Genomic DNA, 27289 nt, shown 5'->3' on the forward strand with positions numbered 1-27289 from the left:
TATAAATGTTCTATTGAAGAGGATACCCCCTAAAAAAATTAAAGTATTTTGTGAAAAATTCCCATGCTACTAGTTTTGGCTTTTTATGAGGCCAGCTAACTAGACAGATAGGGATAAGTTAGGATTGTATTAGTCAATATATCTCTGTCTGTACATTGATAAGATTTTAAAGTTCATGTGTCCAGAATCTTCCCTCCTAACTCTGACCTCTCACTAAAATAGCAGGTGATAGCTTCAGGAAGGAGCCAGTAGTGTGTGTGTGTGTGTGTGTGTGTGTGTGTGTGTGTGTGTGTGTGTGTGTTGATACAAAAATCTAAGTGAAGTAATATGTATGAAAATTCCTCTCATAAATATCTTGTTTTCCCACCAAGACAATTTCATTTCAAAAAATCCTATGATATTAGAAAAGCCAGATATTTCCAGCCTCTAAATAAACTTCCTATCCTATGTAGATATTGCCCATATGAATATGGTAACAGGGAAAAAGAGAGTCCAAAAGACTTCAGACATCCCAAATCCCCATATAACCTCATGTTTACCAGAGGAAGCAACCATCTCACTGTTTTATTCCCTAATCTAAGTATTCTAAAAGATTTTCTCTTTACTGTCTATATTCCACATATGGATGTCCCACAGGTAGCCTTCAATATTTACATAGCAAGTGGTAGACCTAGTTTATTGAGCACATTTTCTCCAGCTTCCTGGTTGTCCCTCTATCAAGTGGGAACAGATTCACGTGTGGCATGATCTCTCTTTCTTGGGTTTTCCATTTAGTGATAATCAGAGCTAGATTTACTACTTACCTGTGTTCTTGTTAGGGGGTTGCCTAGGGAAAAGCTTCTCTGGAGGAAGGACATCAGCAATCCCTCACTCTGTACCCTACTATATAAATAATGGCTGACATTATACTCAATGGGGAAATATTGAAAACTTTCCCCCTAAAACCAGGACCTAGGAAAGAATGTCCACACTCACCACTGCCATTCAACATAGTCCTAGAAGTTCTCACTGTCGTAATCAGGCAAGAGATAACAAAGGAATCTTCCCTTCTTTCATGGTTTCTCTCTGTCACTATCCAATAAATAAGAAAGAAAGCAAGAAAGAAAGGAAGAAAGAAAGAAAGAAAGAAAGAAAGAAAGAAAGAAAGAAAGAAAGAAAGAAAGAAAAAATGTCTTATTGGGCTTGGAACAGAAAAAAAAGTGGGAGAGCACTATACTTAAAAGGCTGAGAGATTCCAGAGTTCTCAGGTTCTATCTATGAAACCACCATATATCCAAGCTGAGCAATGCTCTGGAACTTCTCTCTCTCTCTCTCTCTCTCTCTCTCTCTCTCTCTTTCTCACTCCCCTCATCCCTCTCTTTTTCCTGCACATATACATCTGCATGTATTCCCCTCTCTTTTTCTTATCTCTGCTTTGCTTCAATAAATATTCATCTCCCTAAAGCTGACAGAATCCCTTATGATTTTTCCATGCAGATATTTGTTTAGAACTCTAACTTCAGCACTCACAGGGGACCTCTATGCCCTTGACCTTCTCCCTCTATTTCTTCTGCAGTTGAGATTTCCCAGGTTGTGCCTGAGTTTCCTGCTGCTTTTGCAAGAAATATTTATCCCAAAATATGCATTTTAATAATGTATTTAACAAACAGCAAATGCTCAACTATACAAACTAAGCTAGTTAATGTAGGTAGTATATTACTATTTCATTTCACATGAGTTAACTTGTTTATTTATTTATATATATATTTATTTTATTTATTTTTTCCCTTTTGTTGCCATTGTTGTATTATTGTTGTTGTTGCTGGATAGGACAGAGAGAAATGGAGAGAGGGAGGGGAAGACAGAGAGGAAGATAGACACCTGCAGACCTGCTTCACTGCCTGTGAAGCGACTCCCCAGCAGGTGGGGAGCCAGGGTTCGAACCGGGATCCTTATGCCGGTCTTTGTGCTTTGCGCCACCTGCGCTTAGCCCGCTGTACTACAGCCCGACTCCTGTACTACAGCCCGACTCCAGAGTTAACTTGTTTAATCATAACAACAATCTATAAAGTAGAAATTCCAGGTTCATTAAAATTGAGAAAACTGGTGCCAGGCTATGTTGTACCCAGTTAAGTGCACATATTACCAAGTGCAAAGTCTTCAAGCCCCCACACCCCACCTGCAGGGGGGAAGATTCATGAGCTGTGAAGCAGGTCTGCAGCTGTCTATCTTTCTCTCTCCCTCTCTATTAACATACACTCTCTCAATCTCTCTCTGTTCTAGCCAATAAAATTGAAAGAAAAAAAAAAAAGGCTGACAGAAGCAGTGGATTTTTCTTCAGGAATTCCAATCACTCTTAGAGTCAAAATTTTGATAGAGTCTGCAATTTCAGAGATTTGCTTCATTTTTTTCTAAAATTTTCCTTTCCCTCAACTTTAAGTTGAAACAGTAGGCTATATGTTCTATCTTAGATATTCTCTCTTCTATATGAGTGAGTCTACTTCCAAAGCCTTCCCTTGAGCTTGTGCTGCACTCAAATTGTCTTTTACACCCTGAAATTCTGTTTAAAAAATTTTCTTTTATGCTTCCTAACTGCTTAGTGAGGTCTGACTGAAGTTCTTTATTCATGTTTTCTAATATTTAGAGAACTTTGTTTGGAGATCTCCTTTTGTGTTTCCTAACTCCTTAGTGAAATATTCTTTCAACTCTTGAATATGCTTCTCCATACTATACTTAGGTTCTTAGAGAGTTCTCAAAATGAGCTTTCTGTAGTCTTCCTCTGATAGTCTCTCTATGTCTATAATATCTTGATGTACTTCTGTTTCATATCTCTCTGGTTTGACATGTTTAGTAGTTTGTTTCTGAACTTTTTTTGTTTACACATTTATTGTGTTGGTTATTGATGGCTAGTAGGTGGTGGTATTGTTGTGCTCTCTGGGTTTCCCTTTGTTTATATGTTGGATGGTGGGGATGGAGGCTGGGGTTAGTTTTTTTGTTATTTCCTTGAGCTGTTTTGCACTCCCTGTGGTATATATATATATATATATATATATATATATATGGTTTTTCTTATAATTTCAATTTGAAACCAAGACTCAGGAGTTTGCTGCTAGGCTACATCTGTTTTCATAGAAGCAGGGCTTGCTTTACTATTTAGCCACTGTCAGCTGCCACAAATTACCTTTATGCTTTGATGACAAACCAAACTTCTTTTGGTCACAAATACTTCAGTTCAGTAAGCCAATTCCCCCGAGATCTTAGACCAAAATCTCAGAGATTTCCCTTTCTTGCATCCAGCATCATGTGCTGCCTTGACTACTATTGCGCTTAGAGGGAAAAATGGCATTTCGGCTGATGCACTTAATTCTTTGTGTTTGGTTTCAGTCTCATGCCCCATCACATGTGCTTGCAGTCACATGTGCTAGGATTCACATGTGCTAGTACTCACCTGAGGCTATGATGCTTCTATGGATGCCTCTGTTATAGTCAGTGAGATTTTCTAAGCTTTATAAGATATCTGTTGTTTTGGGAGAGAGTCTGTTCTGTTTTATGTTATTCCATGTCCATGCTTCCCAGAATTTGGTCCAAAATCTTAAGCATTATAGTGATTGAAGATGACAGTTTAGTGGAGGATGGCGAGTTCTGATACCCATCTTGGGGAGATATGGAACTGTGTACCTATGACAACAATCCTGTAAATCAACATTTTCTCAATAAAGTGATAAAATATTTGCTTTATTTCATGTTAAATAGAAAGTTTTATGCTAGAGAGAAAGAGAAGTAGGACTAGTTATATAGTGTAGTGGCTATGCAGTAAAGCCATCATCTTGAGGCAACAGGTGTTCTGGTTCAAACCTCAGTCCTACTAGAAGCCAGAGCTTGGTGGTTCTAGTGAAAAGAGAGAAAGAGGGATAGATATAGAGAGAGAAGTCAGGACACAGCTTTGGCATGTGTGGTATTGTGAATCCATGTGGAAACTTGAGGCATGAAAATCCTGTGTTCTATCATCTGATCTATTTCCTTCTTCCTAGCCAATACTCTGACAACAACAACCACAAACATCTCAGTGCAAGTCATTCTTTGATTTTTGTTTATTTAACAGCCTGATTTTGTCAGACACTTTGATCAGGCACTCGCCAAAGTTATTCTCATCTGCAGAGTGACTCAGAGACCCAGAGTGCTAGTAAATTGCAACTATCTTCTGGAACACTTGGCCTCTAAGTTTATGGAGGCATGGGAAGAGGGCTGCTAGACTGTGTAGAATGTTTGAAGAACCAGACATGGGAGTATCATATCCGTCTGCATGGTGTTGGTTTAAACTGTGGTGTTGGTCTTAACTGTTTATATTAACTGTGTTCTAACTGCAAAGACAGCCAAGCATATCAGCATTTGTAAGGACTAGAACTTTCTGTCACCATCTGCTCTTTACCCAGTATATATTAACATAATTAGTAGTAGCCAAGAGAGACAATCCAAAGTCCCAGAGAGTCAGCTCATAACCATAAAGGAGGGTCTGTGGATGGAAGGACATTCCCTTTGAAGGTGAGACACTGAGTTTATATGACCCAGTGATTCATGAGCTCAAAGTACAGGCACTTTGCTCCTTACCCAATATTTCAAGTTTGGGAAAGGACAGAGTACTTGAAATAAATATCCTCACTAGAAAGGAGAAGGAAGTTGACGTCAGCAGACACAGGTGGAATGAAACTTCAGGCATGAAAATTCTGTGTTCTAGCAGATGATCTATTTCCATCTTCCTAGCCAGTGCTCCAACAACAGTCACAAACATCTCAGTACAAGTCATCAATTTCTTTTTGTGTAATAGCCTGACTGGGTCTGGAACAATCCTGCAGTCCTCTAACATAGGTTGTAAAAAGCACCCACCTCAATTACCTAATTAGGTTAGATTCTGCTCCTTGGAAAGTAATTTTGTCTTTTTGTTCATGGCTCCCAATTGACCTTGTGAGGTCCCCCATTTACATTCCCCCTGGGTGCTAAGAAGTGGGTGTGGAAGAGACATGTATTCTTCTAGGGAACTCTGTAGACTTTGAAAACTGCCCTTTGGGCAAGCATAAGTTATGCAAAAGACTTCCATGCCTGAGGCACCAGAGGCCCCAGGTCCCAGGTCTTCTATACCATAAGCCAGAGCTGAGCAGTGCTCTGGTAATCAGCCAAAATATATAAAAAACAACCCCTCACAAAGAAGACATGAAAATTTGTGAAGTGTTCCATATGTTTCTACTTTAAACCCAGTCAATTCTTTCCTGAGTGTATATCTTTCTGGGAATATATTGGAAAGGTAGACAAAAGCTGCCAACACATTACTGATGTGTATTTTGCAAATGTTCTCCTTATTAGAACTGGCCCAGTAACTTGGATACTTAGGAACTGGAATCTTATCTTTTTTCAACCTGAGGTGTTATCTTCTTCACTTCTATGCCAAATGTCTACAAATTTTGGGTTATTAATGTCAACACATGACCAGTACCAATTTCTCCATCACTAAAGGTTAAATTAGGCTCCAGATATCAATGGCTTAGCAGAAAAGATTATGTGTCCTTCCTGGGAGTCACCACTCAGGGTTATACCTGGGATTTTTTCCTCTGAATGGTTACCTGTGGTTTGGGCTATAAACTACCTCTACTAAAAAGTTGCATCCTAAGGGACACAATGTTTCCAAGGTCAGCACAACACAGGAAGAGAGGGCAGGGAGTGTGAAATATTTATAGGGAGGAGTTTTGGAAGTGGGCATTTGGTTAGAATTCAATTGCATGAGCTCCAAACAAATAAATATAGAACACCTGGATGTATGAGAGTATGCGGTCTTTGCTGCTTCAAGATTGGTATACACTCACCAGCCAAGTCTAGGAGGTGGGAAAGTTCAAACAAAATACACTCTTCATGTCTAAACTAGAGGTCACTGGTGACATCCAGAGATTATGCTGATCTGAAAGAACATTAGATAACTTTAGTGTGTACATTGTCACTAACAACAGATTTGAAGGCTTAGTAGTTACAGTATAAAGACAAGGAGCACTCATTTCATTCAACTTCTATAAGAATTTTTTGTGTTGGCATAGCTGAGCAAGACAGTCTGCAGGTCTGGAAACTGGCATTTTCAATCTTCAAACCTGAGAAACTATGAAAGGTGGTTTACTAAAGATGAGCCAGTCTGCAGGCCTGAGGACTGGGGCTTCCAGTCCCATCTAAGGGCCTGGAAAACAACAGGTGGTTCCCAGGAGAGGAGCCCTCCTGGAAAATAAGAAAGAAAGAAAGAAAGAAAGAAAGAAAGAAAGAAAGAAAGAAAGAAAGAAAGAAAGAAAGAAAGAAAGAAAGTCAAATAGCCTGTGGGCTTAGAAATGGATATTGGCAAGAGAAGAATTAAAAGAGCTTCAGCTGTGGGACCTGGAGCAGCCAACCATCAACCTCCTCACCTGGAAACGATGAAGTCATTTGCACAGGGACTTGGGGTGGACTCACCTGACCTGTGAGACAGCAAGGAGGAACGGATCTGGAAAACCTGTAAGAGGGGATAAGGAAGAATGGCTGGGGTGGGACAGAGGGGGGGAGGCTTAGATTTGGTATGAAATACCCTCACCCCCACATTGTAGATTGTCTGCTTTTTATTTTCTGTTTTTTAAATTCAGTGGTTTTGGGTTTTTCCTACCACAAATAAGGTTCCATGGATATTAAGGGCATGGGCAAGTGAACATAGAGCTGTCTTTTAATTTTAATTTGGCTGTTTTTCTTTTTTACTTATTGTTCCCTTTATCTTTCTTCTTCTCCTTTCTTTCGTTGTTTCTTTCTTTTCTTTCATTTTTGCCACCAGACTTATCTCTGAGACACTGCCTGTACAACATTATTTCCTAAAGCTATTTTATTTCTGATCTTGATAAAGCATGAGACAGAAAGGAGAAAGAAAGAGAGAGGGAGAGAGAGACCTGCAGCACTGCTTCACAATTTGTGAAGCTTTACCACTACAGGTGGGGAGCTGGGGCTTGAACCCTGGTCCAGGTACATGGTCGCATGTGCACTCTACTAGGTGTGCCACCTCCCAACCTATTTTAGTCTTCTGCTAATCTGTATTTTCCACAGTTATCAATTTGTAAAACTCCATTTATATGGGTCTGTTGTAGGAAAAGAACAGAACTCACTGGGTCTGTCTCAAAAGACTCATGCAAAGGCTGGATTAAAAGTGTTTTATTGTCTCGCTGAACAATATCCAGAAGGAGAGATAGGCAGGGTTTAGAGAGCCTAGAGTGGAACTCAGAACTACCTTTCTGCCTGCCCCCCACCCCAACTCTGTGCACAGGTTTTTTAAAGACAGTAAGGGGTGGGGGTGAGGGGCATGTGTGTCTCATTTTTACAGTGTTCTGCATAAATGGCTTAACAAGTGTTATCTAAAAGCCTACACACCTTATGTCCTGAGATTCTCAGGGCATGGATACTGCTGTGTCCTGGCCCACAGGGGGATGGGACATTCAGGAACATCAAGTTCATTGTAACGACAATTGTGTTGCCAACCACAGGTCCTGCCTGGGGCAGGGCAGGCCATCTGGATGCTAACAGGGCTTAGCTTTTCCTCTGGGAAATGTATTTTAAGGGACTTAATTTTTTTTTTCCTCCGGGGTTATTGTTGGGCTCGGTGCCTGCACCATGAATCCACCGCTCCTGGAGGCCATTTTTTCCCCCTTTTTGTTGCCCTAGTTGTTGCAGCCTCATTGTGGTTATTATTGCCATTGTTGAGTTGCTTTGTTGTTGGATAGGACAGAGAGAAATGGAGAGAGGAGGGGAAGACAGAGAGGGGGAGAGAAAGATAGACACCTGCAGACCTGCTTCACCGCCCGTGAAGCGACTCCCCTGCAGGTGGGGAGCTGGGGGCTCAAACCGGGATCCTTACGCCGGTCCCTGTGCTTTGTGCCACGTGCGCTTAACCCACTGCGCCACTGCCCGACCCCCAGGGACTTAATTTTGTGGTCTGTGGGATGCAAGTCTTCTCTCTCTCTCTGTCTCTCTCTTTCTGTCTCTGTCTCTCTGTCTCTGTCTCTCTCTCTCACACACACACCCCTGGGGAGAAGTTATTCTAGGGGTATGGGGTTATGTATACTTAAGTCTAAGAGGTCGAATCAGTTCAACTCTAAATTCATTAGACACACTGGTGGTATATCTACTTTACTCTTTTCTAGCCTTTGCAGTTTAATCTTTCTAAGCTCAGTGAATGGTTGTATATTAGCCATCTGTCTATAGTTGTAGTTTAGAATTTCTCTAATCCTGAAGCTGCTAGTGGCTTGAGCTCTGATCACATCTTCTGGAAACGGTTTTTCTGCCTTTAGCAGGCCAGTCAATAAGGGGTCCTAGCGGTGACACCAAGGAGGTGACTATAACTTAATTTGTGTTAAGAATTAGAGTAAAGGTGGCACGGACTAGCGGGTGGGCTGCTCCAAACTTCCCAGGCGGCAGCGGGCAAGGCGGGTGCGCCAGGCACTGTCCTCAGCCCGGGAAGGTGGCTCCTCTGCCGGTTGCAGAGCACTGCTGGGTGGCCAGCAGAGGACCAGGAGGGAGCACTGTAGCTCAGGGCTTTCTCTTGGGAGTCTCTGGGGACCACCGCGACCCTGAGGGTGGATCCAAGGACATCCTTGAGTACAGCTCTCATTGGATCAAAAGGACTTGGAGCTAGTTTTCATTTTAGAGAAATCCTTTAAAAAAGTCTGGAGGGGGGGTTTCCTGGAAGATGGCAGACTGAGAAGCTGCTAGTGGCTGAGCTCCGACCACATCTCCTGGAAACGGTAGAATTTTCTGCCTTTAGCAGGCCAGCCAATAAGAGGTCCTAGCGGTGACACCAAGGAGGTAACTATAACTTAATTTGGGTTAAGAATTAGAGTAGGAGGGAGAGGAAGATGGCGGCCTGAGAAGTTGCTGACAGCGAGCGCTCTGACCGCATCGTCGGCAACGGTAGGATTTTCTGCCTTTAGCAGGCCAGTTAATAAGGGGTGACACCAAAGAGTGGGTACAATTTAATTTGGGTTAAGAATTAGAGTAAAGGTGACACGGACTAGCGGGGCTCCACAACTCCCAGGGCGCCGGGCAAGGAGAGTGCGCCGGGCATTGTCCTCCGCCCGCCCAGGAAGGCGGCTCCTCCGCCGGTTGCAGAGCGCGGCGGGCAGAGGACCCGGAGAGAGCACTTTAGCTCGGGGGCTTCCTCTTGGGAGAATCCAGGGTCCACCGTGACCCTGAGAGCAGATCCAAAGACTTCTTGAGTATAGCTCTCATTGGATCAAAGGATTTGGAGCTAGTTTTCATTTTTGAGAAATCCTTTAAAAAAGTCTGGAGGGGGGGGTTTCCCGGAAGATGGCGGACTACAGAGAAGCGGCTAGCCTTTGAGCTCCGGACACATCTCGTGTAAACAATAGGATTTTCTGCCTTTAGCAGGCCAGCCAATAAGGGGCCACAGCGGTCATACCAAGGTGTCTATAACTTAATTTAGGTTAAGAATTAGAGTAGGGGAAAAAAATTCTTTTTTCTTCCTTTTAATTTTCAAGCATACATCCTTCCCACCGCCCCCCCCCCCGCCCCACCATAAACAGTGCCTGGGACCAGCTACTAGCAGGATACCCAATACCACCAAACAGGGTTTTTTTTTTTTTTTTTTTTTTTTTTAAACTCACTGATACACATTTGGGAAGTTCCTCGCACTGCTCTTTAATTACAACCCTTCTTCTTATATTCTCCCTTTTCTCTCTCTTATCTCTCTCTATCTCTTTTTTATTTTTTATTATTACTATTTTTTTTTATCCTGTCATACACTTCTTTCTTCTTTGCCTTTCTGAATTTGTGAATTACTTTGGGGAAGAAATCTGACCCAGAGTGGACTTTCTATGTGTGTATCTCTGCTCTAGTTCCCTTTACACTCTTGTTACCCCTAGAATATACACTGGATAGTAGATTTGCATAACTGTCTATTCTTGCTATCCTCTCTTTCTTTTCTCTTTCTTCACTGGGATTTGGTTACTATTTTTTCACGGACTGGAGAAATTTTTTGGCTAACTGGTAATGATTAAACTCCTTCAATACTTACTTCAGTTGCTACTGTAATTCCGGAGGTTGGTGAGTGCAATTGTCATAAAGGTATTTAGTACAGTGCTACTTGTGCTCACAACACAACAACTGAGGAACAACAGAGCATTAAAAAAAAAGAGAGAGAGAGAAACACATAAATAAAAAAATATGGGTAGATTAAAAACAAATAAAACTGCTACCCCAGTGAATGAAGACAAGAGCCCAGAAGAAACCATAAATCAATCAGAAGTAACCATAGATAAGAAAAGTATGCAAGCAATAATAAACTTATTAATCACAGAAATGAAAACAACATTGGAGGAAAGGAATGGCAGTATTAGGGAAACAACAGTTGAGACACCCAAGGAAAATACTGATTATCTTGAGACAATTAGAGAACTGAAAGCTGAAATAGCTGTAATGAAGAAAGAAGCTGAGGCAAGGGAAAGCAGACTAACAGAAGCAGAAAACAGAATTAGTCAGACAGAGGATGAGTTAGAGAAAACTAAGAAAGAGGTGAAAGAGCTTAAAAAGAGATTGAGAGACACTGAAAACAACAACAGAGACATATGGGATGATCTCAAAAGAAGTAACATTCGTATAATTGGCCTGCCAGAGGAAGAAAGAGAGGAAGGGGAAGCAAACATTCTAGAGGAAATAATACAAGAAAATTTCCCAGACCTGAATAACAGAAAGGATATCAAGGTGCAAGAGGCCCAGAGAGTACCAAACAGAATCAACCCAGACCTGAAAACACCAAGACACATCATAGTCACAATGAGAAGAAGTAAGGATAAAGAAAGGATCCTAAAGGCTGCAAGAGAGAAACAAAAAGTCACATACAGGGGAAAACCTATAAGACTTTCTGCAGATTTCTCCACTCAAACTCTAAAAGCCAGAAGGGAGTGGCAAGATATCTATCGAGCCCTGAATGAAAAAGGGTTTCAACCAAGGATAATATATCCTGCTAGACTTTCATTCAAGCTAGATGTAGGGATCAAAACCTTCTTAGACAAACAACAGTTAAAGGAGGCAACTATCACCAAGCCGGCCCTGAAAGAGGTACTAAAAGACCTCTTATAAACAAGAACATCACTATAATACTTGTAATATATCAGAGTAAACAAATCGTTTTTTAGAACAATGGCACTACAATACATTAAATCCATAATATCAATAAATGTCAATGGCTTAAACTCACCCATCAAAAGGCACAGGGTGGGGGGATGGATCAGAAAACATAACCCAACCATATGCTGCTTGCAAGAATCCCATCTGTCACAACAAGATAAACACAGACTTAAAGTGAAAGGATGGAAAACTATCATACAGGCTAACGGTCCACAAAAAAGGGCAGGAACAGCCATTCTCATCTCAGACACGATAGATTTTAAATTAAATAAAGTAATAAAAGATAGGCAAGGACATTACATAATGATTAGAGGATCAATCAGCCAAGAAGACTTAACAATTATTAACATCTATGCACCCAACGAGGGACCATCTAAATACATTAAACACCTACTGAAAGAATTTCAAAAATACATCAATAGTAATACAATAATAGTGGGAGACTTCAATACCCCACTCTCACACTTAGACAGATCAACAAAGCAGAGAACCAATAAAGATACAAGAGAATTGAATGAAGAGATTGACAGACTAGACCTCTTGGACATTTTCAGACTCCTCCACCCCAAAAAACTGGAATACACCTTCTTTTCAAATCCACATAAGACATACTCAAGGATAGACCACATGTTAGGCCACAAAGACAGCATCAATAAATTCAAGAGCATTGAAATCATCCCAAGTATCTTCTCAGACCACAGTGGAGTAAAACTAACTTTTAACAACAAACGGAAAATTATTAAAAGACATAGAATTTGGAAACTAAACAACATGCTCCTTAAGAACCACTGGGTCAGAGACTCACTCAAACAGGAAATTCAAATGTTCCTGGAAACTAATGAAAATGAAGACACAACCTATCAAAATATTTGGGACACAGCGAAAGCAGTACTGAGAGTGAAAGTTATAGCCATACAATCACATATTAAACACCAAGAAGAAGCCCAAATGAACGACCTTACTAGACACCTCAAGGACTTAGAGGAAGAGGAACAAAGGAACCCTAAAGCAACCAGAAGGACAGAAATCACTAAAGTTAGAGCAGAAATAAACAACATCGAAAATAAAAGAACCATACAAAAGATCAATGAAGCCAAATGTTGGTTCTTTGAAAGATTAAACAAAAATGACAAACCCCTAGCCAGACTCACCAAACAAAAAAGAGAGAAGACTCAAATTAATAGAATTGTAAACGATGCAGGAGATATCACAACTGACACCACAGAAATCCAGAGAATTCTGCGAAACTTCTATAAAGAACTATATGCCACCAAGCTAGAGAATCTGGAAGAAATGGAACAATTCCTAGAAACCTATGCACTTCCAAAACTGAACCAAGAAGAACTACAAAATCTAAATGCACCAATCACAGACAAAGAAATTGAAACCGTTATTAAGAATCTCCCCAACAACAAAAGTCCTGGACCAGATGGCTTCACAAATGAATTCTACAAAACTTTCAGGAAACAGTTAATACCCATACTTCTTAAGCTATTCCATAAGATTGAAGAAACAGGAATACTCCCTTCCACCTTTTATGAAGCCAACATCACCCTGATACCAAAAGCTGATAGGGACAGAACAAAAAAGGAAAACTACAGACCAATATCTCTGATGAACATAGATGCCAAAATATTAAACAAGATCTTGGCCAACCGGATACAGCAACACATCAAAAAGATTGTTCATCATGACCAAGTGGGATTCATCCCAGGAATGCAAGGCTGGTTCAACATCAGTAAATCAATCAATGTCATTCATCACATCAATAAAAGCAAAGCCAAAAACCACATGATTATCTCAATAGATGCAGAGAAAGCCTTTGACAAAATCCAACACCCATTCATGCTCAAAACTCTACAGAAAATGGGAATAGATGGGAAATTCCTCAAGATAGTGGAGTCTATATATAGCAAACCTACAGCCAACATCATACTCAATGGAGAGAAGCTGAAAGCATTCCCCCTCAGATCGGGGACTAGACAGGGCTGTCCACTGTCACCGTTACTCTTCAACATAGTATTGGAAGTTCTTGCCATAGCAATCAGGCAAGAGAAAAAAATCAAAGGGATACAGATTGGAAGGGAAGAAGTCAAGCTCTCACTATTTGCAGATTATATGATAGTATACATAGAAAGACCTAAAGAATCCAGTAGAAAATTACTGGAAGTTGTTAGGCAATATAGCAAGGTATCAGGCTACAAAATCAATGTACAAAAATCAGTGGCATTTCTTTATGCAAACACTAAATATGAAGAAGAAGACATCCAGAAATCACTCCCATTTACTGTTTCAGCAAAAATCAATCAAATACCTAGGAATAAAGTTGACCAAAGAAGTGAAAGACTTGTATACTGAAAACTATGAGTCGCTACTCAAGGAGATAGAAACTGATACCAAGAAATGGAAAGATATCCCATGCTCATGGATTGGAAGAATAAATATCATCAAAATGAATATTTTCCCCAGAGCCATATACAAATTTAATGCAATACCAATCAAATTTCCACCAGGCTTCTTTAAGAGAATAGAACAAACGCTACAGTCATTTATCTGGAACCTGAAAACACCTAGAATTGCCAAACCATCTTAAGGAAAAGAAACAGAAATGGAGGCATCACACTCCCAGACCTTAAACTATATTATAAAGCCATCATCATCAAAACAGCATGGTACTGGAACAAAAATAGGCATACAGACCAGTGGAACAGAATTGAAAGCCCAGAAGTAAATCCCAACACCTATGGACATCTAATCTTTGATAAGGGGGCCCAAAGGATTAAATGGAAAAAGGAGGCTCTCTTCAATAAATGGTGCTGGAAAAACTGGGTTGAAACATGCAGAAGAATGAAATTGAACCACTTTATCTCACCAGAAACAAAAATCAACTCCAAATGGATCAAAGACCTAGATGTCAGACCAGAAACAATCAAATACTTAGAGGAAAACATTGGTAAAACACTTTCCCACATACACCTCAAGGACATCTTTGATGAATCAAACCCAATTGCAAGGAAGACCAAAGCAGAAACAAACCAATGGGACTACATCAAATTGAAAAGCTTCTGCACATCCAAAGAAACTATTAAACAAACAGAGAGACCCCTCACAGAATGGGAGAAGATCTTCACATGCCAGACATCAGACAAGAAACTAATCACCAAAATATATAAAGAGCTCAGCAAACTTAGCTGCAAAAAAGCAAATGACCCCATCCAAAAATGGGCAGAGGAAATGAACAAAACATTCACCACAGAGGAGATCCAAAAGGCTAACAAACATATGAAAAACTGCTCTAGGTCACTGATTATCAGAGAAATGCAAATCAAGACAACACTAAGATACCACCTCACTCCTGTAAGAATGGCATACATCAAAAAGGACAGCAGCAACAAATGCTGGAGAGGATGTGGGGACAGAGGAACCCTTTTACATTGCTGGTGGGAATGTAAATTGGTACAGCCTCTGTGGAGAGCAGTCTGGAAAACTCTCAGAAGGCTAGACATGGACCTTCCATATGACCCAATAATTCCTCTCCTGGGGTTATACCCCAAGGACTCCATAACACCCAACCAAAAAGAGGTGTGTACTCCTATGTTCATAGCAGCACAATTCATAATAGCTAAAACCTGGAAGCAACCCAGGTGCCCAACAACAGATGAGTGGCTGAGAAAGCTGTGGTATATATACACAATGGAATACTATGCAGCTATCAAGAACAATGAACCCACCTTCTCTGACCCATCTTGGACAGAGCTAGATGGAATTATGTTAAGTGAACTAAGTCAGAAAGATAAAGATGAGTATGGGATGATCCCACTCATCAATAGAAGCTGACTAAGAAGATCTGAAAGGGAAACTAAAAGCAGGACCTGATCAAATTGTAAGTAGGGCACCAAAGTAAAAACCCAGTGGTGAGGGGTAGGCATGTAGCTTCCTGGGCCAGTGGGGGGTGGGAGTGGGCGGGAGGGATGGGTCACAGTCCTTTGGTGGTGGGAATGGTGTTTATGTACACTCCTAGCAAAATGTAGACATATAAATCAGTAGCTAATTAATATGAGAGGGGGAAATCAATTGTATGTCTCAAAGTTTCTCAAAAGACAAACTGAATCTTTTTAATATATAGGCTATGTATTTGATATGCGGACTCTCTCAAAAGCCTAGACCAAGTAGATTAGAAGCTTCCAATAGCACAGCTATATACAAGATACTGGGTACTGTCCAGCAAACCATAACAAAGGGACTTTTCAAAGTTAACCCAATTAACAAATAATGTGATGATAATATTAACTATTGAGTGTCTTTTTGAACCCTAAGACAGCAGGAACCTCACATCTTCACTATAGAGCCCCTACTTCCCCCAGTCCTGGAACCCTTGGATAGGGCCCACTTTCCCGTATGCATCTCCCAATCCAAACCAAATAACATTGCATCTGCCAATCACAACCTAACCAAAGCAACGATTGCTACCTCAACATGCTTCACCTCAGAATGTATCCAGAGACTTCACGTGTGGAATGACAACCCTTCAGCCTCATTACTCGGGTGAGACCTTTCCTTTAATAGTACACTCTAATTTCATCTCAGGTAGTTCACTTTCTAACAAAGTCCCATAACCTAGATATACACCAGTTTCTGTGAGAGAGAGCTTATGTGCACACGTATCCATAAACTACTGCAAAATATATAGGTGAAAGCAGGACTACACTAGAGTTTGCAGTGAGTACCTCCCTAACACTTCCTCTCCACTATTCCAAGCTTGGGATCCATGATTGCTCAACAAATTGTTTGGCTTCATATGTTAACTCTGTTTTCAATCACCAGGTTCCAGATGCCACCAGGATGCTGGCTAGGCTTCCCTGGATTGAAGACCCCACCAATGTGTCCTGGAGCTCAGCTTCCCCAGAGTCACACCCTACTAGGGAAAGAGAGAGGCAGACTGGGGGTATGGACCAACCAGTCAACGCCCATGTTCAGCGGGGAAGCAATTACAGAAGCCAGACCTTCTACCTTCTGTATCCCTCAACGACCCTGGGTCCATGCTCCCAGAGGGATAGAGAATGGGAAAACTATCAGGGGAGGGGGTGGGTTATGGGGATTGGGTGTTGGGAATTGTGTGGAGTTGTACGCCTCCTACCTTATGCTTTTGTTCACTAATCCTTTCTTAAATAAAAAATTAAAAAAAAAAAAGAATTAGAGTAGGGAAAAAAGGGGGAAAAAATTTTTTCTTCCTTTTAATTTTCAAGCATACCTCCTTCCCAGCCCCCACCCCACATAAGCAGTCCCTGAGGACCAACTCCTAGCAGGATCCCCCACACCACCAAACAGGGTGCTTTTATGAATTCACAGATACACATTTGGGAATTTCCTTTCACTGCTCTTTAATTACAGCTCTTTTTCTTATCTTCTCCCTTTTCTCTCTCTTGTCTCACACTCTATTTTTTTTTTATCTTGTCATACACTTCTTCCTTCTTCATTGCCTTTCTGAATTTGTGAATTATTTTGGGGAAGAAATCTGACTCAGAGTGGACTCTCTATGTGTGTATCTCTGCTCTAGTTCCCTTTCCCCTCTTGTTACCCCTAGAATATACAGTGGATAGTAGATTTGCATAACTGTGTATTCTTGCTATCCTTTCTTTCTTTTCTCTTTCTTCACTGGGATTTGGTTACTATTTTTTCACGGACTGGAGAAATAGTTTCGCTAACTGGTAACGATTAAACTACTTCAATACTTACTTCAGTTGCTACTGTAATTCCTGAGGTTGGTGAGTGCAATTGTCATAAAGGTATTTAGTACAGTGTTACTTATATTCAAGACACAACAACTGAGGAAGAACAGAGCATAAAAAAAGAAACACATAAATCAAAAAAAATGGGTAGATCAAAAACAAATAAAACTGCTACTCCAATGAATGAAGACAAGAGCCCAGAAGAAACTACAAATCAGCCAGAAGTAACCATAGATAAGAAAAGTATGCAAGCAATAATAAACTTATTAATCACAGAAATGAAAACAACATTGGAGGAAAGGAATAGCAGTATTAGGGAAACAACAGTTGAGACCCCCAAGGAAAATACTGATTATCTTGAGGCAATTAGAGAACTGAAAGCTGAAATAGCTGTAATGAAGAAAGAAGCTGAGGCAAGGGAAAGCAGACTAACAGAAGCAGAAAACAGAATTAGTCAGACAGAGGATGAGTTAGAGAAAATGAAGAGGTGAAAGAGCTTAAAAAGAGATTGAGAGACAATGAAAACAACAACAGAGACATATGGGATGATCTCAAAAGAAGTAACATTCATATAATTGGCCTGCCAGAGGAAGAAAGAGAGGAAGGGGAAGCAAACATTCTAGAGGAAATAATAGAAGAAAACTTTCCAGACCTGAATAACAGAAAGAATATCAAGATTCAAGAGGCCCCGAGAGTACCAAACAGAATCAATCCAGACCTGAAGACACCAAGACACATCATAGTCACAATGAGAAGAAGTAAGGATAAAGAAAGGATCCTAAAGGCTGCAAGAGAGAAACAAAAAGTCACATACAAAGGAAAACCCATAAGATTATCTGCAGACTTCTCCACTCAAACTCTAAAAGCCAGAAGGGAGTGGCAAGATATCTATCAAGCCCTGAATGAAAAAGGGTTTCAACCAAGGATAATATATCCTGCTAGACTTTCATTCAAACTAGATGGAGGGATCAAAACCTTCTTAGATAAACAACAGTTAAAGGAGGCAACCATCACCAATCTGGCCCTGAAAGAGGTTCTAAAAGACCTCTTAAAACAAGAACATCACTATAATACTTGCAATATATCAGAGCAAACAATTTTTTTTGAACAATGGCACTACAATACATTAAATCCATAATATCAATAAATGTCAATGGCTCAAACTCACCCATCAAAAGGCACAGGGTGGGGGGATGGATCAGAAAACATAATCCAATCATATGCTGCTTGCAAGAATCCCATCTGTCACAACAAGATAAACACAGACTTAAAGTGAAAGGATGGAAAACTATCATACAGGCAAACGGACCACAAAAAAGGGCAGGAACAGCCATTCTCATCTCAGACACGATAGATTTTAAATTAAATAAAGTAATAAAAGATAGGCAAGGACATTACATAATGATTAGAGGATCAATCAGCCAAAAAGACTTAACAATTATTAACATCTATGCACCCAACGAGGGACCATATAAATACATTAAGCATCTACTGAAAGAATTTCAAAAATACATCAATAATAATACAATAAAAGTGAAAGACTTCAATACCCCACTCTAACACTTAGACAGATCAACAAAGCAGAGAACAAATAAAGATGCAAGAGAATTGAATGAAGAGATCAACAGACTAGACCTCTTGGACATTTTCAGACTCCTCCACCCCAAAAAACTGGAATACACCCTCTTTTCAAATACACATAACACATACTCAAGGATAGACCACATGTTCGGCCACAAAGACAGCATCAATAAATTCAAGAGCATTGAAATCATCCCAAGTATCTTCTCAGACCACAGTGGAGTAAAACTAACATTTAACAACAAACAGAAAATTATTAAAAGACACAGAATTTGGAAACTAAACAACATGCTCCTTAAGAACCACTGGGTCAGAGACTCACTCAAACAGGAAATTCAAATGTTCCTGGAAACAAATGAAAATGAAGACACAACCTATCAAAATATTTGGGACACAGCTAAAACAGTACTGAGAGGGAAACTTATAACCATACAATCACATATTAAACACCAAGAAGAAGCTCAAATGAACAACCTTACTGCACACCTCAAGGACTTAGAGGAAGAGGAACAAAGGAACCCTAAAGCAACCAGAAGGACAGAAATCACTAAAGTTAGAGCAGAAATAAACAACATCAAAAATAAAAGAACCATACAAAAGATCAATGAAGCCAAATGTTGGTTCTTTGAAATATTAAACAAAATTGACAAACCCCTAGCCAAACAAAAAAGAGAGAAGACTCAAATTAATAGAATTGTAAACGATGGAGGAGATATCACCACTGACACCACAGAAATCCAGAGAATCCAGCGAAACTTCTATAAAGAACTATATGCCACCAAGCTAGAGAATCTGGAAGAAATGGAACAATTCCTAGAAACCTATGCCCTTCCAAAACTGAACCAAGAAGAACTACAAAATTTAAATGCACCAATCACAGACAGAGAAATTGAAACCATTATTAAGAATCTCCCCAACAACAAAAGTCCTGGACCAGATGGCTTCACAAACGAATTCTACATAACTTTCAGGAAACAGTTAATACCCATACTTCTTAAGCTATTCCATAAGACTGAAGAAACAGGAATACTCCCTTCCACCTTCTATGAAGCCAACATCACCCTGATACCAAAAGCTGATAGGGACAGAACAAAAAAGGAAAACTACAGACCAATATCTCTGATGAACATTGATGCCAAAATATTAAACATGATCTTTGCCAACCAGATACAGCAACATATCAAAAAGATTGTTCATCACGACCAAGTGGGACTCATCCCAAAATCTAACACCTGTTCATGCTCAAAACTCTACAGAAAATGGGAATAGATGGGAAATTCCTCAAGATAGTGGAGTCTATATATAGCAAACCTAAAGCCAACATCATATTCAATGGACAGAAGCTGAAAGCATTCCCCCTCAGATCGGAGACTAGACAGGGCTGTCCACTGTCATTGTTACTCTTCAACATAGTATTAGAAGTTCTTGCCATAGCAATCAGGCAAGAGAAAGAAATCAAAGGAATACAGATTGAAAGGGAAGAAGTCAAGCTCTCACTATTTGCAGATTATATGATAGTATACATAGAAAAACCTAAAGAATCCAGCAGAAAACTACTGGAAGTTATTAGGCAATATAGCAAGGTATCAGGCTACAAAATCAATGTACAAAAAATCAGTGGCATTTCTTTATGCAATCACTAAATATGAAGAAGAAGACATCCAGAAATCACTCCCATTTACTGTTTCAGCAAAATCAATCAAATACCTAGGAATAAAGTTGACCAAAGAAGTGAAAGACTTGTATGCTGAAAACTATGAGTCGCTACTCAAGGAAATAGAAACTGATACCAAAAAATGGAAAGATATCCCATGCTCATGGATTGGAAGAATAAATATCATCAAAATGAATATTCTCCCCAGAACGGTATACAAATTTAATGCAATACCCATCAAAGTTCCACCAAGCTTCATTAAGAGAATAGAAGAAACACTACAATCATTTATGTGGAACCTGAAAACACCTAGAATTGCCAAAACCATCTTGAGGAAAAGAAATAGAAATGGAGGCATCACACTCCCAGACCTTAAACTATATTATAAAGCCATCATCATCAAAACAGCATGGTACTGGAACCAAAATAGGCACACAGACCAGTGGAACAGAATTGAAAGCCCAGAAATAAATCCCAACACCTATGGGCATCTAATCTTTGATAAGGGGGCCCAAAGGATTAAATGGAAAAAGGAGGCTCTCTTCAATAAATGGTGCTGGGAAAAATGGGTTGAAACATGCAGAAGAATGAAATTGAACCACTTTATCTCACCAGAAACAAAAATCAACTCCAAATGGATCAAAGACCTAGATGTCAGACCAGAAACAATCAAATACTTAGAGGAAAACATTGGTAAAACACTTTCCCACCTACACCTCAAGGACATCTTTGATGAGTCAAACCCAATTGCAAGGAAGACTAAAGCAGAAACAAACCAATGGGACTACATCAAATTGAAAAGCTTCTGCACATGCAAAGAAACTATTAAACAAACAGAGAGACCCATCACAGAATGGGAGAAGATCTTCACATGCCTTACATCAAACAAGAAAATAATCACCAAAATATATAAAGAGCTCAGCAAGCACCAAAAAAGCAAATGACCCCATCCAAAAATGGGCAGAGGATATGAACAAAACATTCACCTCAGAGGAGATCCAAAAGGCTAACAAACATATGAAAAACTGCTCTAGGTCACTGATTGTCAGAGAAATGCAAATTAAGACAACACTAAGATACCACCTCACTCCTGTAAGAATGGCATACATCAAAAAGGACAGCAGCAATAAATGCTGGAGAGGATGTGGGGACAGAGGAACCCTTTTACATTGCTGGTGGGAATGTAAATTGGTACAGCCTCTGTGGAGAGCAGTCTGGAAAACTCTCAGAAGGCTAGACATAGACCCTCCATATGATCCAGCAATTCCTCTCTTGGGGTTATACCCCAAGGACTCCATAACACCCAACCAAAAAGAGGTGTGTACTCCTATGTTCATAGCAGCACAATTCATAATAGCTAAAAACCTGGAAGCAACCCAGGTGCCCAACAACAGATGAGTGGCTGAGAAAGCTGTGGTATATATACACAATGGAATACTATGCAGCTATCAAGAACAATGAACCCACCTTCTCTGACCCATCTTGGACAGAGCTAGAAGGAATTATGTTAAGTGAACTAATTCAGAAAGATAAAGATGAGTATGGGATGATCCCACTCATCAACAGAAGTTGAGTAAGAAGATCTGAAAGGGAAACTAAATTCAGGACCTGATCAAATTGTAAATAGGGCACCAAAGTAAAAACCCTGTGGTGAGGGGTAGTCATGCACCTTCCTGGGCCAGTGGGTGGTGGGAGTGGTTGGGAGGGATGGGTCACAGTCTTTTGGTGGTGGGAATGGTGTTTATGTACACTCCTAGAAAAATGTAGACATATAAATCAGTAGTTAATTAATATGAGAGGGGAAAAAAGTTGTATGTCTCAAAGTTTCTCAAAACACAAACTGAATCTTTTTAATATATAGGCTGTGTGTTTGATATGCGGACTCTCTCAAAAGTCTAGACCAAGTAGATTAGAAGCATCCAATAGCACAGCTATATACAAGATACTGGGTACTGTACAGCAAACCATAACAAAAGGACTTTTCAAAGTTAACCCAATTAACAAATAATGTGATGATTACATTAACTATCGATTGTCTTTTTGAACCCTAAGACAGCAGGAACCTCACATCTCCACTATAGAGCCCCTACTTCCCCCAGTCCTGGAACCCTTGGATAGGGCCCACTTTCCCATATGCGTCTCCCAACCCATACCAAATAATATTGCATCCGCCGATCACAACCTAACCAAAGCAATGATTGCTACCTCAACATGCTTCACCTCAGACTGTGTCCAGAGACTTCACTTGTGGAATGACAACCCTTCAGCTTCATTACTCGGGTGAGACCTTTCCTTTTATAGTACACTCTAATTTCATCTCAGGTGGTTCACTTTCTAACAAAGTCCCATAACCTAGATATACACCAGTTTATGTGAGAGAGAGCTTATGTGCACACGTATCCATAAACTACTGCAAAATATATACCTGAAAGCAGAAGTACACTAGAGTTTTCAGTGAGTACCTCCCTAACACTTCCTCTCCACTATTCCGAGCTTTGGCTCCATGATTGCTCAACAAATTGTTTGGCTTCGTATGTCAACTCTCTTTTCAATCACCAGGTTCCAGATGCCACCAGGATGCTGGCCAGGCTTCCCTGGATTGAAGACCCCACCAATGTGTCCTGGAGCTCAGCTTCCCTAGAGACACACCCTACTAGGGAAAGAGAGAGGCAGACTGGGAGTATGGACCGACCAGTCAACGCCCATGTTCAGCGGGGAAGCAATTACAGAAGCCAGACCTTTTACCTTCTGCAACCCTCAATGACCTTGGGTCCATGCTCCCAGAGGGATAGAGAATGGGAAAGCTATCAGGGGAGGGGGTGGGTTATGGAGATTGGGTGGTGGGAATTGTGTGGAGTTGTACCCCTCCTACCTTATGGTTTTGTTCATTAATCCTTTCTTAAATAAAAAATTATTAAAAAAAACTATCCAACTAGGATAAAGAAAAAAAAAAGAATTTCTCTAATCCTCTGTGCCCAAGCAGGATGCACTTCTTTATGACTTTCATATGTACCTGTGAGTTCACAATTTTTTGAGTGGGGTTGGGTAATGGAGAGAAATAGCCTAAAAAGACAAGGCGAGAAAATTCTTTTGGGCTTAGATAAGTGGAACCACTCTCTTGTAGTTTTCTGTTATTTGATGTTCTATTTATTGTTTGCCTGTCTGAAGGGTTTGCGATGTCTCATATATAACATCTCCTAGCCCTGGTCAGCTTCCTTTAGTCCTCCGGGAAAATTTGCACATAGACTCTTGATTGTTGTTTAGAAATGAGGAGAGGAGGACTGGAGTAGGGACAGAAAGGGATAGTGAACCTGGCCTGAGCATAATTGTGATAGATAATGGTTACCAGTAAATTGTTTGCTTGCCACTGGGTATGTTTTCTCCTGATATTTTAAGATTTCTTTCTTTTGTATTTTAAACTTTTTAAAATCTTTATTTATTTTTTGGATAGAGACAGTCAGAAATTGAGAGGGAAGAGGGTGATAGACAAGGAGAGAGACAGAGAGACACCTGCAGCACTGCTTCACCACTTATGAAGCTTTCCCCCTGCAGGTGGGGACCAGGGGATCAAACCGGGGTCCTTGAGCCTTGTAACAGGTACACTCAACCAGGTGTGCCACCACCTGGCCCCTTCATTTTAAGATTTCTACTGAGGGGTTATGTGGCCAATCCTCTCTCTCCTCATGAAGGTCATCTTGAAGTTTGTCAAGGATTTGTTAGTGTTCTGCCATGAGCTCAGGATCCTTACCTCCTAGCTCTGTCTGAACCTATAAAGACTGGCATTGTTTCAAAGACACATGGTTCCCAGATCTGGAATGAGACTTGCAACAAATCATCTGTTGGCTGCCTCCCTTATTTCTTAATGCAAGTGATGCTTGTTTTATTCTGGGTTAAGTGTTGAATGGGAGGGGGGATAAATCAAGTAGTCCCAGGATGGATGCAATATTTGAAAAGGTGGAGAAGACATTTGATTATGGCACTAGGGCATGGAAAACACAAAACTTTGAGAAAGGCAGATGCCAGGCCTGGCGTTACAGAGCTGACTAGATTTAACTGTCCTACACCTGCAGGTAAGTCCAGTGTGGAGGCAAGCCCACACTGTAATAAGCTCATTCCTCCAGAATCAGCCTCTGAAAGTAGCCTTCCTTCTCCATTTCCCTCACCAGCTTCACCTTACAAAGCCATCAGTCAGATTTTAGCCAAAATGTACTTTTATGTGAAAATTCAAGTCATGCACACAAAACATTCCACTCTATAATACTATAATACTTTGTGGTTTCACAGGACATCATTTCCTGAGCACAAATATATATACACATCTATCTGCATTGGTTCTTGTGAGAACTCTCTTAGTATCATACTGAGGTAGTGAAAGGAGCTTCTTGCATTTTCAGGGTACTGAAGTGATGTCTAGCACCCACAGGTTTACATTCAAAATCTTCCCAATTCCATGGCACATTAAGTGAAAGTATCAACAGATTTAAAAGAGATAAAGCACTGCTTCAGGAAAACTGAATCACATTACTATACAAAACTTAGGTTACTTTGGGTTATAATAAAACACTTTTAAGAATAAAATAATGTTAGCAGTGATAGGACATATAAATTAGTTGTTCCTCAGACCTCAGCTTGGCCTGAGGGCAGGCATGTTTACAGCTTTCACGTCTTTTGAGTTTGGACCCTCTTCTCCAAGAACGTCATGGACTCTTGGACCCAAGTCTGCCTAGGGTCAGCACAGATCTCCTTGGCCAGTATAGTCTTGAAGCTGGAGGTTGGAAGGAAAAGACAGTTAGATGGGGCACCTCAAACACAAAGCCTGGAAATATAACCTACTATGTAAATGGCCAGCAGGGCCCATCTGGTGGGATTGCCCAGGGAGCAAGTGGAAGGGTCCTTGGGTGAAGGTGCTTTGCTATTTCAGGTGAAGCCTTCTTAGCTCTTGGATGAAGAATTTGAGATCTAAGCCAATAACTGGTTATGGAACTGAAGAAGGAAGCTTCTATTTTCTCAAATTCAGGTTTTTTTTTTTCTTCTCCCCCCACTGGATAATTTCTAGGATTGGTTAGAGATGATTAAGCAACTGAGTGTTTAACTCCAACTCACTGCGCTAGAAGAAGTGTGATAATAACCCTTCCAGTTTCCAGGCAGGTGGCAAGAACTCAGGACTGAGGTTGGCATGTGGACAGTCATGGGCACTTACATCACTGCTTCCTGGGGACACTGGCTGCTGGTGATTTTCTTGTAGCTCTCCAACCTCTGCATGGGGATCTTCCGTTTGGTGAATTTATAGCAGCAGGTGGTAGGGTTAATCCCAGCTGAATAAAACAACAACCACCAAAAGTGTTTTTTTTCCTTTTTTGTGTGTGTGGGGGAGGGAATATGTGACTATGACTGGTCTTTCAATTTATAGTCGGGACCAGTAAGGAAGAGAAGGTAGAAGGAGAGAAATCTACCTACCCCAAGCCAAATGTATGTTCCTTGAGGTGCTGGGTATCACTTTCTTGGACAGTGAATGGGAAAATCATGCTCATTCACTGAGAAGTAACTGACATCCCATAACTGGTGACAACTCTGTTGTTGCTAGAGGAGCTCATAGAATAATTCCATTCCTTAGGACAAGGGGAGCCGAGGTGTGGACCCTGTTGGAGGCTATAGTCTATGCCTAGTCATGAGTGTCCATGATATGGCTCTGCCTCTTACACGATGGACTGGATGAAACACAGTCCAGACTTCTATTGCCCTCTACTGTCTCTGGAAATACCTCACACACACACCCCTCATGAAAGCCCCCGTTCTTTGATCACCCCAGTTCCCAAACACTACAGATAGGAACTGCTACAGAGATTACAGTGAGGGTCTGTTTGTAGAGCTAGAGTCTCAGAAGGAGCTAGGTTTGGGTCCACAGCTGGAATTCTCAGCCAGACTGCCTAGGAGCTGCTGTGTGACTTGCTCTACTCCTTAGGTCCACACCTTTCTCTGTCTCAGAAAGGCAGTTGACAGAGTGAGACTGCAGGTGCCTTTCTGCTCTGCTGGTCCATACCAACCCAAAGATGGGGAAGGGGGTACATGTTTCCAAGCAAAGGAGGGAGGGATCTCACCTGGCTGAGCAAGCACCTGGGTGCTGAGGGTGGCAGCTGTAAGCAGCAGGCACAGAAGAACTGCAGGGACCTTCATGCTGGAGGCTGAGGGTCAGCTTCAGCTTCAGAATTACTGGTTTCTGGACTGTCTCAGCTTCTTTGCCTGGTAACCTCCTTTCTGCCTTTTATAACTGCTGTGGGTTTTTAATGAATGAATCATACAATGGAGCAATAAACTTTCTGAGTCATCTTCCTTCCCTGGGAAGGGTGGTAGGAAATGAAAGAGAAAGTGTTGGTGGAGAGTGGCCTGCTTAGTATCCAAGAGCAGTAGTGGCAGGTAAGGTGGGGCTGTGGCCAAACAACCACAGGATTTGGTTAATTTCCATAAGAGGAGGAAGAAAGAGGGGCACCAAGGCCAAGAGTACACCAGAGACTTCCCACTTCACCTTTCAGGTAGCTTCCCCAGTGCCCAGAGGAGGCACTGGACTATGGCTGCATTCTAAATTGAACTTGAAAAAAAATCTTTTATTGCTTTAAATCCGGGCATCTTTTCTAAACTTCAGAGAGGAATAAAACATAAGCAAAAAATGGAATTCAGCAGTCTTAGAATACCTGAAATTATAGTGCCTATTCTAGTAATCTCTTACTGTCTAAGACCTTTATTTTACATTTGGATCTTGGCAGTGTGTGGAATCATTTCAAGTGCTTCACTCAGGCCCCGTTACCCAGGTTGGAGAACACATGGAATTATCTCCCTCACACAATCCTCCCCCCTCTTTTCCTTCCTTCTTACCTTTCTTTTTTTCTTTCTTTCTTTCTTTCTTCCATTCTTCCTTCCTTCCCCCCCCCCTTTGGTGGCTCCTTTACATAGCTGTATATTTGAATTAAAGCTCCAGACTAAAGACTAAGGTATAAACACTATACTTCTTAGTGGGAAGAGTATAAAAGAATATATAGATATGGTTTAAAACCACTCTGCAATGGGTGTAGTGATGGCTCAATACCAGCACAGAATACTTACATATGTAAGATTCTGAGTTCAGGTGCCAGGCAGTGGTGCACTTGGTTTAGAGCACATATTA

The 27289-nt window shown here is 40.8% G+C and overlaps 2 protein-coding genes across 2 annotated transcripts in view; both read right to left on the reverse strand.

Moving 5' to 3' along the window:
* Positions 1–24823, reverse strand: part of LOC103108112 (eotaxin) — a 46984-nt gene extending 22161 nt beyond the window's left edge. The window contains exons 1-2 of the mRNA XM_007516980.2: positions 24754–24823; positions 6460–6499 (exon numbers count right to left, since the gene is read on the reverse strand). The gene's annotated coding sequence lies outside the window, so the exon portion shown is untranslated. The remainder of the gene's footprint in view (positions 1–6459; positions 6500–24753) is intronic.
* On the reverse strand, positions 24324–26368 carry LOC103108071 (C-C motif chemokine 2-like). Its single transcript, XM_007516927.3, has 3 exons — positions 26229–26368; positions 25331–25445; positions 24324–24895 (listed from the first exon to the last, which is right to left on the reverse strand). Exons 1-3 carry the CDS (start codon positions 26302–26304, stop codon positions 24790–24792), a joined length of 297 nt encoding a protein of 98 aa, XP_007516989.1. The 5' UTR covers positions 26305–26368; the 3' UTR covers positions 24324–24789.
* Between the last annotated feature and the right edge of the window lie 921 nt (positions 26369–27289).

The sequence above is a fragment of the Erinaceus europaeus genome, chromosome 12 (genome assembly GCF_950295315.1).
Source record: "Erinaceus europaeus chromosome 12, mEriEur2.1, whole genome shotgun sequence".
Classification (NCBI taxonomy): domain Eukaryota; kingdom Metazoa; phylum Chordata; class Mammalia; order Eulipotyphla; family Erinaceidae; genus Erinaceus; species Erinaceus europaeus.